We start from the raw sequence: 19881 nt of genomic DNA, 5'->3' as shown, positions 1-19881 counted from the left end.
ATGAGAGCTTTTTTAAGGACTCGAGACTCGACTCGAACCCTAAAAAACTGGACTCGCACAGGCCTAATTAAAATTTAAATGGAAAAGTTTCATTTTGACACATTCCTTACCCTAAAATTTTGTATTTGGAGCCCATTAATGTATTATAGTGATAATGTAATTAATTTTAGTGTTAAATAGGAAAACATTTAGGCTGAAAGAACAACTCGCGTAGTTTGATCTTATTTTATTATTTCAGTTAAGATTTATCTAAAGTTACCCAAAAAACGTATTGTTTTCGATTAATTTCACGTTAAATATGGTTATTAAGTTGAAATTAACGGCTTATCTTCTTTTACTAGTCTTATTTCTGTTTATTAAACGAGTTTGAACAAGAAATTCTCCCTAGCTGCAAACTTTAGAGGCGTGACTGTTTGACTCTTGCGGAACAATCACTATTTTGCCCCAAAACTTTTAAATATCGCTCCTTTTCAATGGCTCTCTTTTCAAAATGGGGAAAAATGCTTTTAAATGACAATTTAATTAATCGTAAGAATTAAACAGGAAAGTGGAGGCTGGGTGAAAGATAAGTGTAGTTTTAATTTTAATTTGTTAGTTTAATTATAAGGTATCCATGAATTTACCCAAAACATTCGTATTTTGGGTTAATTTCACATTAATTATACTTGATCGAGTTTAATTTAACGGCTTATCTTGTTAATCTAGTGTGGATTTAGTTTATAATACAAGTAGTATGCGCTTTTGATATATTTTAATGATCATTTAAATTAATTTGAAAGTGAAATAGGAAACTACTGTGGCTGTACGAAAAACTTGTGAGGTTTTAATCTTAATTTGAGCGTGGTTCGTGAGAGTGGATTAAGCTTAAAATTTATTTGAATTTTTTACCCTAATTGCCATGTTTAGTGCAGTTTAATATTTTTGCCATATATTCATCATTGTGGTACCCTAAACTTTTGAATTTCGCGGCAATTAATGTACTTTGGGCTTTACGAATGGCTTGGGTAGTTTTAATCATAATTAAACAGTTTATTTAAAAGTTATTTGAGCTTTTATCCAAAAATGTATATTTTGGTTTAATTTCACGTTAATTATATTAAATTGAGTTAAAATTAACGTAGGATTGTGTTTTGGCAGTGTACATTTAGGTTATAAAATGAGTTTAAATGTATGCATCACCTTAATTGCAATTTTTAGTGGAGTTTTCGATTCTCATTTTACGCTAAACTTTTGAATTTCGCGCCTATTAAGGTACTTTGGAGATAATTTAAATTAGATTGAGTGTGAAAGAGAAAACATGGGGCTTTACCAACGGCTTGGGTAGATACAATCTTAATCAAGAACATCATTTAAGAGTTATCGGAGTTTTCATCCAAAAAATGTATATTTGGGGTTTAATTTCACGTTAATTATACTTAATTACGTTGAAATTAACTTGTCGTCAGTGCTCATTAAGCTTATAAAATGACTTTCAACAATTAATTCACCTTAATTCTAATGTTTAGAGGAGTTTTTGATTATTTCCAACACATTGCGTTCAATTTTTATCCTGTGCTAGGTTTGTGGTAAAGATTATCTATACAATATGTTAATGAATGATGTTATTCTATAGTTTAGCTTGAATACCAGTAATTAAATCAAATACCTATACAATTCATAGCAATTTAAACCAATAAAGAAACGGCAATGTGGCCACAGTATCTCCCACTTCCGGTACAAAATGAATAAACGTCAACTCTCCAATATCAAAACAAACCCTCGCGCTTTCTATCGCTTCGTACGTTCGCGTATTCGGTCTTTACCTACACGTCTTAGTATCCGACTTCCAAATGGACAACCCACTGACTCTGACTATGAAATGGCCCAATGCCTTAACGAAACTTTAGTCAAAAACTTTAATGGCAATCGGGTTGATGTAACTGAGACCACTCCCGTTCCCAAAGTACCTGCAATGGAAGAGTATTACCCCTCCTATCTTGAAATTAAGACTACGCTAAAATCATTAGATATCAAAAGCGCATCAGGTCCAGATGGCATTCCAAACCGCTTACTTAAAAACTGTAGCTCCTCTTTAGCTTTACCGCTACTTAAATTATTTACACTATCGCTAAGGGAACGATCGGTCCCCAGTGAATGGAAACTGGCACATGTTACTCCAATTTATAAGGGTAAAGGTGCTAAGTCTGATCCCAAGAATTTTAGGCCCATCAGCTTGACCTGCACGGTTTGCAAGGTTCTTGAAAAATGTCTTCGAACAGCTATCACTCACCATGTCACCCCATATCTTAGTTCCTATCAACACGGTTTTTTACATAGTCGATCTGTGGAAACTAACCTTTTGTCGGCCTTCCATACGTGGACCCATGCCCTCGATTCCGGTAAGAGAGTTGATATTATTTATCTCGACATAGCTAAGGCTTTTGACTCGGTTCCCCATTCTCGCCTCCTCACCAAGCTAAATAATTATGGTCTTTCACAATCAGTGCTTGGCTGGGTTGCCAGTTATCTGACGCAACGAACCCAGGCTGTCAGGGTTGGTCATGCATTAAGCGACTTTCTCCCAGTTTTAAGTGGGGTGCCTCAAGGAAGTGTTCTAGGTCCCTTGTTGTTTATTTTATATATCAATGACCTACCCCAGTTCTTATCTTCCCATCCACGCTTATACGCGGATGATTTAAAAATTTTCCGTGTAATCACCTCTTATGATGATGTAGCTATCCTACAGCGAGACCTTAAAACCCTTGAATCCTGGGCCAGTGTTAATGGTTTGATTTTTAATAGCGAAAAATCTCTTGTCCTGACTTTACAACGCCGTCCGATCGACACTCGGACTCCATCTCCATATCACCTTAATGGTCTTAACATTCGACGGGTTAATGAATGTCGGGATTTAGGCCTGATCGTGACTCATAACTTATCCTCTAAGGCACATGTTAAGCGGTCTTGCAAGCGCGCCAATGGTCTCATCTCCGTGATTAAGGCGAACTTCCCGGGCATCTCTCACTCCTTATTAACGCGCCTGTTCCAATGTTATGTCCGTCCTGTCTTGGAATTTGGAACTCAGCTTTGGAGTCCACACACACTTGGGGATATTGACATGATTGAGAATGTTCTAGGCCGTGCAAGTCGAATCCCTCCCTCACTACGAAACAAACCCCGCGATACCCGGTTATCCACCCTAGGCTGGAAGCCTCTCTCCCTTCGTCGTACCTATCTGGACCTTATTAGCGTTTTCAAAATCTTAAGTCAGCCCAATCAATCCTACTTTACCTGGCACGATAATTGCAAGGGCACAAGGGGCCACAGTCGTCGACTTTTTTCCCACCCATCTCGTACCAATATACTGCGAGATTCCTTTTTTCGCAGGACCATTAAATTGTGGAATGCTCTACCCGAGGACGTGGTCTCAGTCACGTCAGTCCCAGAATTTAAACATAAACTAAAACTGTACCTTAACCTGTAAATTTGCATTTCTATTTTGTATTTTTGTATATTTCTGTATATTTTCTTTTTTTTTCCCTATGGAGCTGTATGACCTTCTGATAGGGTTCTAGCTCGTCAAATAAATGGAGCAAAAAAAAAAAAAAAAAAAAATAGCAAACAACGTAACCCTCCGTTTCTAACGTGGTTACGTTGAGAGAATCTGTGTTGTAAACCTGAAAATTATTTCACTAATTAAATTATATAACGACACTATCCTCCTGGATTAACCAGTACCACTGTTACTTATGAATTAAACAATCCACTGTTGGTAACAAATAGTTTATAAAATGATAACGTAACATCACAGTATGACTGATTCAATAGGATCAAAATTGTTTTAACGAATAATCTGGTCCTCTACATTGGTTTAGTTTCAGGAATTATATCACACACCTTCACAATTAGTAGCATTTTAGTGAGATTAACAAATAATGAAACCGAGTATACCTGTCCTCAAATGAGAATGTTGAAGCGCCAACAAACAGTCATGATGAATACAGTATTAAGTTACGTAGCGTAAAACGGTAACCTAGGCCCTAGGGTTAGGATTTGTAGCATGAATCGAAGCAGACTGCGTATTTTTGTAATTCCAAATTTCCAATCCAAAACAGTGCTGGAAATAAGCTTTCTTATAATCTTTAAAAGGAAAGACACTATAAACACTATATTACATAGACAAACTAAAACTTAAGCCTTGGCCGTAAAGAACGTCGAAAAGCTTACTTTAAATGATATAAAAACCTCTATTAACTGTAATTATTTACCTGAATTACTTTTCTAGACGAAAATTCGACCTGATAACGACGTATTTCCTATTAAGGGTGCTACAGTTAATTAGAAAATACATATAAAGGTGCTCAAGCTCGGATGAAATACCAAAGTAATTGGTTAGGGTCTACTGCTAAGAAATTAGGAAAATCAGCAAGAAACCCAACATTTGAAATTTGTCAACGTAACTTGTTAGCACCCACAAACCTAGGCCCTTCTAGTTGTCAACGAGAACGAAATGAAGAAATAGGTTTAAGCGCGCTATAAGGTTAGGCTGACTTCTGACCCAAAAGTAATTTTTTGACGTACTATCTTAATTAGTTAAATTACAAAAATTAGAATTCATTAATTAAAAATCGAAACACGTAAGTTTCCCATTTAAGAAATGCTTGTTAATTTAGAAGTATTCCGAAAACTAACTTCGCTATACTTTTTCCGTATGGCCTGCCACAATTGCCTTAAAAAACCGAAAATTTTTTAATGCTTTTTCTATGGGACGCTAACCCTAAAAACTGTGAATTTTCTTTTAACATTACGGAAGGGTGTCATGTCATATCTACAAGGGCCTACCGGCCCTGTAGAATAGACACTTTTCTAAGAGAGGGACCGTCACAGGACTTAGTGTTGTCTGCTTGACGTAGAGTTAAAACGGAACATTCGGTATGTAAATCCAAAGACGTTAGATAATACTTTAAAGTTATCAGTCCTGCACAAAAGTAATTATTGTTTCATGAAATATCTAACGCCTTTGTTGTCGTCATATCCATCAATGTTCTGTGTTAGTAAAACAAGGAGGTCAAACACCCAGACTCTATTTTACAACGGAAACGTTTGAAAAAGATCCCTTGAACTCATTTAAAATGCATTTTTTCAAATCCAATTTAATGAGGTAGGGGGTATTTTTCTATTTGATATAAGACAAGTTTCGTTAAAATCGGTTAAGATTTCACCAAGATACAAAGTTTTGAAATAATTTAAAAACTTGGTTCACACAAAAATCGAATGTGCTATTCGATTCGAGTTTTATATTTAAAACTTCAAACTAGGCTTAGCAATAACATTACCCTTAAGATTAGGCCTAAGCTTAAGTCTTTTTACCTTCTACGTCACAAGGAACTGATCTGATATATAAAAAAACACGTGAGGATTTAAAACTTAAAAACGCAAGTTTTTCACATGCCTTAAATAAAAAAGCTTCATTCTAACACCATCTCATGTCTTAATCATTCAATGTAATGTTTCATAAGTTTAGTTTATTAAGAAAAGTTGTAGGTTCATATGAACCTATATAAAACATGTCTGGAGAATACGTATATTAAAAAGCAAAATTCACAAAGGCTTCACAAATAAATAAAAAAATAAATAAATAAATACAAGTAAAAGTAGCGGCGCAGTATAGCTGTGGAAATTCCCAGAACTGTAAACATCTGTCACGAAGATCTCTCGCAATATTTACTCGTGTATTATTAAAAATACAATACACTTTAAAATATTCAATTTGCCTCCGGCGTCAATTCAACTATTTTCCAAGTGCTATTAAATATTTTTAAACCTAGAACCCGATAATAATCTAGACGTAAATCACGTTTACTAGACACACGACAATAGACTCCAATTATCCAAGCCCCCATCCAACTCGTTCTTCATCCATATTGGTAGCTGTCTTAACTCTGACTCCACCCAAATACTGTCAAGTGTCGGTGACATAAAAATAAATATTTAAAATTTAAAGCTACTGTTTTGAATGGTTTTTCTAAAATCTTGAGCAGATAGCTCCATATCTAAATATTTAGTTTCAATACACTCTTTGTTTGTAATCTATGCCCAAATAACAAACGGATTAACAGACAACTTTCAATGATGAAAGTAGTCGATGAAACCCGAGAAAACCGCCCTGAAACCCGAGAAAACCGCCCTGAAACCCGAGAAAACCGCCCTGAAACCCGAGAAAACCGCCCTGAAACCCGAGAAAACCGCCCTGAAACCCGAGAAAACCGCCCTGAAACCCGAGAAACCCCTCTTAAACCCGAGCAAACCCCTCTTAAACCCGAGCAAACCCCTCTTAAACCCGAGCAAACCCCTCTTAAACCCGAGCAAACCCCTCTTAAACCCGAGCAAACCCCTCTGAAACCCGAGAAAACCGCCCTGAAACCCGAGCAAACCCCTCTTAAACCCGAGCAAACCGCCCTGAAACCCGAGAAAACCGCCCTGAAACCCGAGAAAACCGCCCTGAAACCCGAGCAAACCCCTCTTAAACCCGAGAAAACCGCCCTGAAACCCGAGCAAACCCCTCTTAAACCCGAGCAAACCCCTCTTAAACCCGAGCAAACCCCTCTTAAACCCGAGCAAACCCCTCTTAAACCCGAGCAAACCCCTCTTAAACCCGAGCAAACCCCTCTTAAACCCGAGCAAACCCCTCTTAAACCCGAGCAAACCCCTCTTAAACCCGAGAAAACTCCCTCAAACCCGAGCAAACCGCTCATAAACCCGAGCAAACCTTTCCTACAAAAAAAAAGCCAAATAACGCCATGTAAGCATTAATTTCTACAGATCATTATTAACACCAATACAATTAATTCCGAACATAACTTAATACACAGAAGAAAAAACCCACTATCACCGACACTTTAATAAATAAAAAAAATAAATAAATAAAAGAGGCTAAACTGAATTTCGTTTCGCGTTTTACTATTTAACATTAAAAATTCAAGGTCTGGAAAGCCTGAAAAGAATATATAGAATCATACCATAACGTGAGTTAGGTGTTAGGCTTAGCTCGAACGAATCCAATGACAAGGTAAACTAAATACACTAGCACTCTTTACGCGTAGTCTGTACGAAGCAACCATACCTGACTTACTCTCTTTCGAACTGTGCAAAAAGTCAGAACGTTTCGCTATAGGAGAGAGACAACGCGTTGACTTTAGATCGAAAGTCTAACTTTATTTATTATTCGGATCCTAGGAAATTATCCCATCCGGGGAAAGTAATTATTGCCTAAAGATTAAATTAAGGAAAAGGATATAAAAGGGTGCAAACTAATCAAGATTAAATCATAGAATGGCGAATCGTCGGTTCAAGCGAGTGCCACGCTAGCTAGTACTACTAAATGAATTAAACTATCAGTGATAATCTAATCTTACGGATAATCTTTATATTACGTTTCTACGATTTAAAATAAGTTGCATAGTCTTTCGTTTGATTTATTTAATTATTTAAAAATGGATGTGAAGATTTCGACGACTTTCTTTACCGCAATGGTAGCATGTTTCTATATTGGTACTGGTAAGTAATCTTTTTAACATACTTAATTTAGTGTTAAGTTTAATGTTTCATATACTTTTGAGGGAGAGCGTCTTGCATTTAATATAAGGTGATCTTCTCTTAAATTTAAAAATAAATAATAATATTTTCATTTAAATTTTAAAAATTCATCTTGAGTTTTGTTTCTAAAAATGATTTTTGATCCTAAACTGCAATGAAAATTGAGTTAATTTTTTTTTCTAAATGAAACTGGAATTATGAAAAATAATTTTATGTAGTTTCTATAAAGGGTGTTTTTGATAAGTATGCCATAAATTATTGGGTGACATTTTCTTTGGATCAAACTGAGTGTAAAGTGTCAAAGAACATGGAGGTTTACAACATTTAGTTACGGAGAAATGGGCTTCTGAACATTGATTGCCCCCTAAAAGAATAAAATAGTCACACATGTGGAGTAACACATGATCTGCCTTCAATAGTCTTCAATCTTAGAACGTTATTAGTCCTTTTTCTAGCAGAAGTGTACTATAAATGTGCATACGCTGGTTAAGTAAAGCAAATTACTCCACATGTGTAACTATTTCCTTGTGTTAGGGGTCAATCAATGTTTGGGATCCCACATCTATAAGTAACTAAATGTTGTAGACCCAGTGTTCTTCGGCCCTTTCCACTCAATTTGACCCAAAGAACACACCCTTTAATTTATGGCAGACTTATCAGAAACAACCTGTATTCAGATTTTGAAGTTATGAACTATAGGACTAACAGAAGTTCGTTAGTTATTGAAGTAAATCAGTTCTGTGCAAAGGTTACGGGGTCATAAAAGTAAAATTCATGTATCATCTAATTTTTCTCCTAAATTAACACGCGATCGTAATCACAATTGGCATGCCCATAAAACTAGGCATAAATTATTTGACCTACAAGTTTACTCAATTACCTCTAGTTAACCTTTAACGTGGTACAGTACGTGTTATTAATCGGATAGTTATGATATGTTGGAGAGAGCGCGACCGTGAGACCCAAATAATAATTTTCGATGTCAAGGTTTCTAGCTCGCGTCAGATCCCCCGCGTGGATTCGAGATAAGTTTGAACTTGTAATAGTTTTCTCGATTTGAAATATCGGCCAGCAAACTCTTTGGTATACTTTACTAGGCTATGACACTGGCAATTCAGTTCAGGTACATAAATGTTAGTATACGTGTAAAGGAAAACACACGTATACCCAACTGAACTTTTGGGATATCCTAATAAAATGTGTGTGTGGTATTAATGGTCGCTTAATATACAGGGTGTTTCTGATAAGTCTGGTTTAAATTAAGTGGGATGTTCTTTGATCGATTTTGAGTCGAAAATGTTCTATGACATTTTGTCGTCCGGGCCACCGTTTTCAATTGGGAGTGCTTAACGAAAGGTGCCTATTTTAGATTTTAAACTTTGGACTTATCCTTTCATTCAAGAAAGTTGTTAGGCCTAATGTATTCTTGAAAAGGCTTCAGGAGAAAAATAATCATGCCGTTACATTTCTGAGTAATCGAGCATTAACTGGATAAATTATAATGTGATTTATTTGGTGTGATAAGTATACATACAGCTAATCGGAATGATTTTGCTAATACATAAAGCCATAAGTTTATAAGATATGTTCCATAAGTTTGTCACTGGTTACAAACTGGAGCTTGTTATGAAGTGACGTAGGTCATATATTCTCGTAATGCGACGCCTGGTGAGGCGCTGTCAAAGGCTTAGTACAGACTAAATAGGACTAGATGGAAGTCCTGCAAATCTAACCGAGTGTAGTCAATTCTCGCTTGTTGTTCTCGAACTAGCTCGAGCTGTAAGTCTCCAGCACTACGAAGTATAGGTAGTGTCATACTTATGGAACATATAAACTTATGATAAAGCTAAAAGGAATCATGCATAGTGCCCCATATATTCCATGTTAATTTCTATGCGGGTTTTGTATGGCGGGCTTGAGAACTTTCATCAATTCCTTAGTAGCAACACGAGGTCAGGTTCAACGCACAGCGAGGCTGAGTAGTAAAATTCGTCATATATAATCTATAGTCTATCTCTTCCCACAAAATCCGCAGTGCTAGATACGTTGATTGAAAATGGCTACACACAATTATTCCTACTAGTATGCATTCCTGGTATAAAGCATTGGAACTTGTCCCTCAATTTAAAACAGAAATGTCGTTGAGTACGGGCAATTAAATTCCAAATAAACTAATTAGCTAATCGCGAAATAAATTTGTTTTTACATTATTATAATATACAATATATAATAATATTGTAGCTGCTTAAAATATATTCGCTTATTTTTTTCCCTAGATATACCATTAAATAAAAAAGCACTCCAATTTATTAAAACTAAGCTGGGTTTGTTGAACTAGCTTTATATAAAGTTGTGTAAGACTTTCCAAAAGTCTCAACTATAGAAAAAATAAATTACAATAACAAAATCTCTTTAGAAAGCGAAACTAAATACTTAAAAACCGTCCAATGCCAATTATTATTCGCCGGTGAAAATTACCCAAAACTAAACTGACTAGGCTTTCTTAAGATCATGTTTGTCAAAAACTGAAAATATAATTTTTTCATCCCTACAAGGTCAACGCTGCGTACGTCGATACCGCACCCTTTATCTACATAATTATGTAAACATGTTTATGAAATAGAAGAAAATTATAATGTAGAGTTAAGTATCCGGCAAATTTCAATTTAGGCTTTAACCATATGTCCTTTGACATGGAGACAATGGAGTGGAAGGCAAGGCAAGTTCTCTCCCCACTTGTTAAAAGGAGTTTTCCTCCGCGGTCTAACCCGGTTTCTCCTTTCCATCAAAAACTTGCAGAGGTTAAGGGTAATAGTTAGTATAGGGCGCTGTAGGTTAGCTGTGGCATAGGGGCTAGCCACCACCTCCTATGCATTGTAAAGGGACCCACCTGTAAACAAGCCACAGGCTTAGTGTGGAAATCCCTTCGTAGACAAAGCTTAGATTATTATTATTATTATTATAATTACTTGAATTTAAGTCAATAGTACACACAGGCTTAGGTTATTTCTCTCAAGCCAAGATTTAACGCTAGACGGAGCTGATACTCACTCACATGCTCAAATTTAGTTGAATAAGTGACGAATTAATTTAAAAATAGTAAGCAAAAAGTGAATAAGGTTTTAAATCAAAACATTCATTTGAATTGGATTGTTTTCAACGATTCTTTGGTTTGTTCAAATGTGATTTCGCTATTTTGACGTTTAAAGCGTCATCCAGCTGGGCGATTGAAATATATTAGTTTTTACGTTGTGTTCGAGAAGATAAATAACACCAAAAACTGACAAATAGTAATTTTCGGAAAAGTGACTCTTAGTAACCCAGTTTGAAAAAAGTGACTCAGTATCAGCCCTGCCGAGTTCACTACAAGTGGGAGGCTATCCGACTCGCGCTGCCTCTAGCGGTGTTTCTTAGCGCGAGGGAAATAACCCTAGAAGGTGATCTTCCCACCCCTGTGGTGTTTGTTTCTCCTCTGGACTTAATGAAATGGTCTATAAACACGTCAATAAACCCATGGCTCTTTCAACCTACTTTTCATTGCATTAATTGCTTTCAGGATTGTGACCTAACTATAATCGATTAACCGATTATATTACTTATTTTAGGAAAACAGTTAATTCAGCTCTCCTAGTGCCCAGCACTGCATGGTGTAAATAAATACACCGGATTTATTTTATTAATTTAAAGAAGTTTACCTTTAAATGCATAAGCAAAGCTTAGCTATAACTCTACATATTCCTGATATTATTTATTATTATAATGGAAAATTCTTGTTAAGTTAAATTAGAATCTAGAAAGAATGGGATAGTTTAGGCAGCTGACTCCCATTATCTCTAATCTCTAGCAAAATTGGATTGACAATGAAGAGGTTTTTTTTTTTAGAAAGAATGGGGATAACTCTATAAACGCTGTGGTTTCACGTTGAAATTAGAGTGATTTATGGTTGCACATTGGCAGACCAAGGTCAGAAAGAAATCTTATTTTAGAGCAGGGTTACGTCTATACAGGGTGTTTCTGATCAGGGCCGGAAATAAGAAAAAATTCTTATAGGAAATGTGTCCAGTGACCCCCTATTTGACAGGAAAATTTATTGGACACTGTCCATGGCGTGTGCATAAATAGTGTCGCATCTTCATAATCAAGCTATCAAATCTTCGGAAAATTTATTTGTCAAAATGTCCGGTGATCCCCTTAGTTTTTAAAAAAATTATGGGACATTTTAAATTATTATTGGACAATGTCAGTGTTCTGTGCTTATTTCCAGCCCTGTTTCTGATAAGTCTGCCTTAAATTAAAGGGTGCGGTGTTCTTTGGATCAAACTGAGTCTAAACACGGAGCTGTATTGTAGAAGGAGTAGAGACTCGTAGCTTCCCCTCTATTAAAAAAAGCTAGACCTTATTTGTCCATAAAAAGGGGGTATGAATTTTGACCCTCCCTCCAAACCTAGGCGAGCCCATGTAAACAATAAAGATGGCCGCGAGCTACGAACGTTCAGGAGGGTTAAGCCTCGGTCATTTGTGTATAGACTTCCGAGTGACGGGAGTTTCCCAACGGTTTGCAAATCTTATTTAAATTTTTATTTTTACTATTATTTCTATTTATATTAACTATAATATGGAAAATATTCAATAAATTAAGCCGGGAAAGAAGAAAACGACGCCTTCTTTAAAACACGTGACGTCAGAGATTGTTTACATAGGCTCGGAGTCGGAGCCGCTCGGTAAGCGCGAAAATTGTGCGCGGAGCACTAGTACGCTTATGTCTAGGCCCTAGTCTCTACTCCTTCTACAATACAGCTCCGTGGTCTAAAGTGTCACAAAGAAGATGATGGGGTCTACAACATTTAGTTACACGGAGATATGGGCTCCTAAACATTGAGTGGCCCCTAAAATAAGGAAATAGATTACGCATGTGGAGTAAGACATCAGCTTTCAATAATATTCAATCTAAGAACGTTATTGAACATTTATCTAGCAGAAGCGTATGCTGATAAAGCAAACCTAATTATTCCACACTACCTTTCTATCTTTATTAAGTGTTAAAGAACATGACGGGGTCTACAACATTTAGTCACGGAGATATGTGCTCCCAAAACCTTGAGTGGCCCTTAAAACGGAATTTTCTCCTTGGGGGATTTTCATATACCAAGAAGCAATATCTAGTTTACTAGGGAGAAGGTATAAGATGCCTAAGTATTCAGGCGCCATAGTCCCAGTCCCCCTTTCAAAATTCAAGGGGGGACGTGAAAGGAGGCCGGGCTATTTCGTCTCTCCTCAGTCGGAAAATACGTAATTTTCGTCATTCGCGTAGCGCTGACGTGAGTATTCAAGAACCAATGAGATGCTGGTTGTAATTTAGAGGCGGCGGGGATTAACTCCGGACCTACGTTTGGACTGGAGATAAAGCTAGAAATGTGGCGAATTTATACCTTCTCCCTAATAAACTAGACATCACTTCTTGCATATACTCAATAATTAGGTCTTAAGACAACTGTAAGAAATTTATTTAATGCTGAGCTAGCATTGTTCATTGAGATTTATAGCGTAACAAATTAATTAGTTTAAATACGGTCTAATTAAGCTAATGAACCTTGTACAAAAAGTATAATTTCGTCATCAATTGGTCACATCTTTGAGGGATTTGTTTGGATTCCGGCTCGCGATTATTAAAGGCAAACCAGTTTCATCTGATCTTAATACATCTACTAATTGTCCTTGATGACTCAATCAATTAACAAATGATTCTTGGAAATTCCATTCGCTTCACATTATATCATGAATCATAAAAATATCAAGGATCATTATTCATTATTAAACTAGATGCCAAAACATAATATTCTATGTCAATGTTATATACTTGTATATAAACGCAATTGCTGTACCTAGAAGTAAACGATAAATATGTCCTTGTCCAAACAAAAATTGCTCAGCCGTCTAACATCAAAATTAATCGCAAACGCGTGTTCACAGGTACCAAAAAATTACCACGAATCAAGGTGTTAAATATTTGTAACTGCGAATCACTTTCATCAGAAGTGAGATGAGACTAGAAGTGAAGGGCTCTAGCATTGGTAATAGATCCTGGCATTAGTGAACAAATTTGAGGATTTTACGCCGCTTCCATCGCGCCTACACTAGAGAGAAAAAAATTGGTCGAGTTCCAAAAGAATTTCCTACCACCTTCCCCTCAACCTAAAGCGGCGAAACACGGACGCGGGTGCTTGAATCTAGTTCGGTCGTCTACCACCGCGAGCGTCTCACGTTTTTGGAGGAGAAATTCTTAAACCGCCACTAGAGGGCCAACCGTTGGTGTGTTATCAAGAATATTCACTTTCGCCGAGTGAAGAATTTGGTTAGCTCAGTACTTCTGGTCTCATCTCACTTCTGCTTTCATGCATACCCACAGTGCTCAACATTCATATTTAAAATTAAAAAGTATAATTGGTAAAAGCTTGCTCGCCCCGTGTAATATGAGTAACCTTTCTTAACCCGCAGATTAGTGTCAACCGTAGCTCAAGGAACACGCGTGAATAGACTCCTAACGTAGCAGATGCTAGTTCTAGTACCAAGAATTAACGTTTGGATCGACACCATAGATACTATTTACTATAAACCTTTGACCTTAAAACAAAGCTCTTATATGATTGGTTGGTTCGTGTAGGGGTTGAAAGGAGGGTCGTTTGATTCTCATGGCGTCTACAACCAAAGGCAGGGAACTGTGAACGAAGCATACTTTTTGCTTTATCTATAAACTTGATTTTAGTGTGTGTTTCTATGGATTAGAAGATTATTGTGATAATCAACGTGGCGCAGACAAGGAAAACGTAGAAGCGACACAGGGAATCGTGGTGCACCGAAGGTACTTATGTAGAATATCCCTTTAGACGGTCAAGCGTTGCCCATAAGTCTGTGTTGCATCCTTACACAATTTAGACGGTGACATAAATATTCCCAGTGTCGCTTCTATTTTGTCCTGAACTAAAATTATATGATTTGCTGGTAAAATATAGTCATTAACTAAATTACTCTTACGTAAAAATTAATTTTGATTTCATCATTTCATTGCATGGTCTATAGTTTCTCAAGTGTCATCCCAACACCCAAATTCAGTTGAAGAAAAGAATGATTCAACTCACTGGACCTTCAATTACAAAGGTAGCAAACTAGTTTGGTTTTATAAGAAAAGAAGATGGACTGACATTTTCCCAATAGATATCGCAGCATGGACGGCAAACTACGCCACGTGTGGTGGAAGACATCAATCGCCGATTAACTTCGAAACAACCAACGGCAGTTTATCGATTATGAACAACATCTACCCGAAATTGCGCATCACCGGCTACGACATCAGACTGACCGACATTCGGATGACAAATAACGGCCATACAGGTATAACAACTAATCACCTTCGCTTTGCCATAAAGTATATTTAAGCTTTCTGAAACTTTGCTCGAAAAACTAAGTTGACGCTAGAGGGCAAATTAGGGTATCGAACAATCCAGGTACTCCAGGAAAAATCCATAAGTTATAAAGCACGTTCCGCGAGTCTAATAGACAATATTGTCCACCCTGCCATCGAGAAATAAACCAAGGGAGCTGGTACGTTCACACAGCGAGCACGTATTTCAAGCGCGATTTCAAGGAGGGTAAAAGAGGGAAGGGCACAGCCCGATATCCCTCTCACGCGCACCTACCTCGGCGCACAGCCGAGGAGCCAGACGTCACGTGATCAGTTAAGATAATTCATAGAGGCTAAATACGAAAAGACGGTTAGAGGCTCATTCCAGAGATAAGCACGGTTAACTGTAGCCTCGGAAGATAATTCCGGCCGTAAACAAACTTCTGATTTTTTATCCTCTCTGTTGCACCCATTGCGCGTGTGCAGAACTCTGATACCGAGGCACAGCTCGGTACCACCATACGTGCTCACTGGTTCGCAGGAGTATTTTGATCTTCAAAAGCAATGGTTAAGGTTTCAGGTGCTACTATCCATTTAAGTAAACAAAGAAGCAGGGGGGAAAATGGCAGAGATTCTTAGCTGCACGTGGGTTATAACCTTATGGAAAACCGACGACAAACAAGTGTACGATTTATATTTTAATTTTAATCATTATTTTTTATTTCGAAACAGTGGTTGCAACGGTAGCGGAAGGTATGACCGTTTCTGGTGGACCATTAGGAGATGACCTATACAGTTTCGTCCAATTACATTTTCACTGGGGTTCCACTAATAATGTTGGTGCCGAACACCGACTAGATAACAAGACTTTCCCCATTGAAGTAATTAACATCTTTAATTAGTTTAATAATGGTGAACTTAGGTCTAACCATGTTGGTAATAATTACAGTGTCACTTCGTCCACTATAATGTCAAATATAAGAGTTTGGATGTGGCTCTGGAATACCCTGATGGACTATTGGTCATCGGAGTTTGGGGAGAGGTAGGTTTAAGCAAAAGTTCATAGCGAAAAGGATACTTCATTGAAGCTTGCTGCCGAGCGTAATATCAGAAACCTCCTTTACCTCTCAGAAAAGTGTCGACCCCCAATGCGTATGGTTACCTTCAAGACAGTAGCACGGGGAACATGCGATGATAGGCTCAATATAGTGGCAAGAATTAACGTTTGTATCACCACCATACAAAACCTTTTCTATAACCCTTTGACCCCCAAAAATATCTTCTCTGATTGGTTAGTTCATGTAGAGGTTGAGAGGAGGGTCATTTGTTTCTCATTTCAAATGGCGTCTACAGTGAAAGAAGTATTTTTTAGTATAAGCTTTTGGTTGAAGTATTTGAACGTGCAAAAAGAGCCCTTTGAATAATTAAGTTGGCAAAAAGACAACGTTGATCCTTGCCGTCTATGGTTCATTAAGTCCCTTGATACCAAATACCAAATGTACCATGATATATTCTTGGGCACCAATAGAACAATGGAAGCGAATATCAATTACACTAATGTATTAACAGGGCCGTCGAGAGGGTGGGCAATTCGGTCAGTTTCCCTGGGGGCCGGGACATGTGTACGGCTGTCTTGTAGGGGCCCCGCTATTTAATCAATTTTTCCGGGACCCACAAATTCTCCAAACGATCCCGTGTCTTAAAAACAAATTAATCTACTCCACAGTTATCAGACACTAACAACACGGCACTTCAACCAATCGCCACGAGCTTGGACAGAGTATTGCTAAGTCCAAGCACGACTGACGTCCACAGACACGACATTGAACCCATGGAGGACTTATTTCCACCGAATCACGATCGTTACTATCATTACAACGGCTCTTTAACGACACCAACTTGTCACGAGAGTGTAGTTTGGATTGTCTTCAACGAAACCATCCAAATCTCAGAATACCAGGTAAAACTCAGACACCACAACTCACCAATTACCTTAACTGTATTAAAACACTACCAATAAACAACAACTTCTATTTCTGCAGCTAAACCAATTCAGAGCTTTAAAACAAGGAGGCGAGGAGCATAGTAACCTGGAGGATAATTTCCGTCCGGTTCAACCTCGCAATGGTAGAACAGTGGAATTTGTGATTAATGCAGCGGAAATATTCAACCCAGTGACGCTCTTCATTTTAATTTCGATCATTATTAATTGCTAATTAGGTAATTGGCATAATTACCCATAACATTACCACAGTATTGACGTGTAGCTTCCAATTTAAAATGGGGTAATATTTATAAGGAAAATATATAATCCTAAATCACTAGTTAACTGGAATTAAGAAAGACATAGTTCCGAACTACTTCATTTTTACGTAAATAAAAACAACTAATTTTTATCTTAGTTAATTAAGAGTGATCGTTAAAAGCTACTACTAGTCAGAGATAATTTTAGTCGTTAATTATCATCATTAATGAATAAGAGCTTCTATTTTTGAAATTTAATCACAGCGCGAAAAAAATAGTGTATATATAAAATACCTATACATTTAATATGCCCAATTTTACCCATGAAAGTTAGCTATTTGAAAGAATAAATAGCGCCCCTACTTAATGCGTATTTATTAAATTCGTAAAAATATATACGTGTATTGTAGAGTAAGCCTACGTTTATTGTTTTATCATAAGTTTATAAGATATGTTCCATAAGTATGACACTACCTATACTTCGTAATGCTAGAGACTTACAGCTCGCGATCGAGAACTACAAGCGAGAATTGACTACACTCGGTTTTGCAGTCCATCCATCTTCCTATTTATTCTGTACTAAGCCTTTGACAGCGCCTCACCAGGCGTCGCTTTACCTCGAATCAATGATTAACGTCACTTCATGACAAGCTCCAGTTTGTAACCAGTGACAAACTTATGGAACATATCTTACGAACTTATGGTATTATCAACCGTCTGTTAAAAAATACGATGACGAAATTATAGCTTTTGTAAAAATATCCTTTAAAAAATTTGAATAAATAATATTGTGATAATAACTTTGCAATTTACGAACCTATTGTTTTACCTGAATCGTGGTTTTTGTTAAGGTGAGTTTCCGCTACAATAAATACAGTTACACTGACGTCACGTGGGCTATGGTTTGGGTGTTTATTTTAAAGCTAGAAATATCTAAAACATTCTTTACAGACATTCTTCCGAACTTTATAAAATATCCGATAAATGATTTGATTTAAATATGCTATATCATCAGGGGACTTTACTAATTTAGTCAATTTCGAAACTTGTTTGCTTCAAACACCTCAAATTGAAGTGAAAATATTCTATCCTGTGCACGCATCATCTTTAAAATATTTTTTCCTCTTAATTCTAGCTTCTTTTTTATAGGTTAGGGTTAGGTAAAAGCGTACTTGCATAAATTACTGCACAAGAATAATAATATTCCGAAAGAAGGAAAACCAGAGGGATCTATTTATAAAATGGGTGAAAAGAGATACGGACCTTGTTTCGCATCCGTCGTGTGCTGCATGGACGATAATACGAAACAAGTGCAAAAATCATCATTTCGTAATACTCCGTGTGGTTTGCAATGTACTGTTGAAGGTTGTACAACATTATGTCACAGTATCATTACTCATAGTTACTCCCTATATAATTTAGCCCTGTTACAACAGATTATGGCTATACAATGGCACTCAATGCCACATAAACGTTGGAAATGCTTGCCCCCACTTCTAGTTTAACATACATTTTGTTCTCTTTCCGTTAAGTCGTAGAAAATTAATACTATCGTAGAATGTGTAAATAAACCCTTACAGTTACGAATTTTACAATTCCATTTGCTAAAAAAACCAAATCCATAAATTTACGGGGCTATTGAAGGAGTTTCAGATTTCTGGGGAATTTCTAAAGCACCTTAATCAATTTGTGATAAAGTACTTTTTTGTCTTCTCGTTTACAACTTAAATTAGCAATAGAAAAGCACCAGTGTAAGTCCTGAATTTAGTACCAAACAACGCCTCGAAGAGGGGGGTGAACACTGCTTCCTTTCCAATTTTAGAATTCGAAAGATCTTTTCTTACCCAGTTTCTCGGCATACTGATCTTCGGTGTGCCCGGGGTTCAAACACACACACACACAAACAGACCATGAACATAAAGTCCCTTGGTTATTACATAACTACATGGAGTAAAAAACAGCTTCTTGGGAATCGTACTGGTTTTTCGTGTGTCTGGTTTTAACACACACAAACAAACTAACAAACTACGAGTACATAACTCCGTTAGTTATTACATCACTACACGGAGTAAAAAACAGTTTTTTTGGGGAGCTATATAATGGAAAGGACAGCTTCTTAACCCCATCAAAACAAAGCCAAAAGGAAGTGCCTGGTTAGGCCAAAAGGACAGCTTTCGATTTGACAAGAAAATGCTATTTCTTTTATCCAATCTAAAGTTACGAAAGCAAGCAGGGAAGATCTAGTAATAATAAAAGAATAAAATATTCCCTCCGAGGCTTTCAGATTTGCATTTATTTATCAGAGGAAAGAATTTCTTTTACGTTCCAAGGTTTTATATATGGGAAATAAAACGTAACGTTTGAAGGTATACTCTGTAAGTGTATCAAAAGATTGCTCTATTTTCTTTCGGTTGCATCTCTAAACAATTTTATTTATTTATTTATAACAAAGCTATTTTATTTCTAAAAAAGGGATACCACAGCTTCGTGCTTTTCAGGTACAAGAACCAATGATACCAGAAGTCTAAGCGTGTCACTTAAAATAATAAGCAATGGAATTGGCACATGTATTTTACTTAACACTGTATACACCCATTAATTTAGTTATCTAATAAATTCCAGATCGTAAATTCAATATTGCGTTGGAAACATGACCTTCCAGC

The 19881-nt window shown here is 36.9% G+C and overlaps 1 protein-coding gene and 2 long non-coding RNA genes across 3 annotated transcripts; 1 reads left to right on the top strand and 2 right to left on the bottom strand.

Annotated features, from left to right (window-relative positions):
• Window positions 1–211: 211 nt before the first annotated feature.
• LOC149610363 (uncharacterized) lies at window positions 212–1692 on the bottom strand. Its single transcript, XR_016376672.1, has 2 exons — window positions 1646–1692; window positions 212–1576 (listed from the first exon to the last, which is right to left on the bottom strand). It is a non-coding gene; the product is annotated as an uncharacterized LOC149610363 (long non-coding RNA).
• A 1912-nt stretch (window positions 1693–3604) lies between these two features.
• On the bottom strand, window positions 3605–4829 carry LOC149610362 (uncharacterized). The gene is made up of 3 exons (XR_016376671.1): window positions 4248–4829; window positions 3718–4096; window positions 3605–3656 (listed from the first exon to the last, which is right to left on the bottom strand). It is a non-coding gene; the product is annotated as an uncharacterized LOC149610362 (long non-coding RNA).
• A 2301-nt stretch (window positions 4830–7130) lies between these two features.
• Window positions 7131–17930, top strand: LOC149610361 (carbonic anhydrase 2-like). Its single transcript, XM_089859129.1, has 7 exons — window positions 7131–7536; window positions 14653–14730; window positions 14788–14964; window positions 15707–15855; window positions 15924–16016; window positions 16701–16934; window positions 17017–17930. Exons 1-7 carry the CDS (start codon window positions 7473–7475, stop codon window positions 17188–17190), a joined length of 969 nt encoding a protein of 322 aa, XP_089715255.1. The 5' UTR covers window positions 7131–7472; the 3' UTR covers window positions 17191–17930.
• Window positions 17931–19881: the final 1951 nt, after the last annotated feature.

This window comes from Phalangium opilio, unplaced genomic scaffold, assembly GCF_054372755.1.
Source record: "Phalangium opilio isolate 3A_F unplaced genomic scaffold, DU_Popi_V2 ptg000329l_1, whole genome shotgun sequence".
NCBI classification, from domain to species: Eukaryota; Metazoa; Arthropoda; class Arachnida; order Opiliones; family Phalangiidae; genus Phalangium; species Phalangium opilio.
Note: the sequence above shows the minus strand (reverse complement) of the source record. Positions and strands in the feature narration are given on the sequence as shown.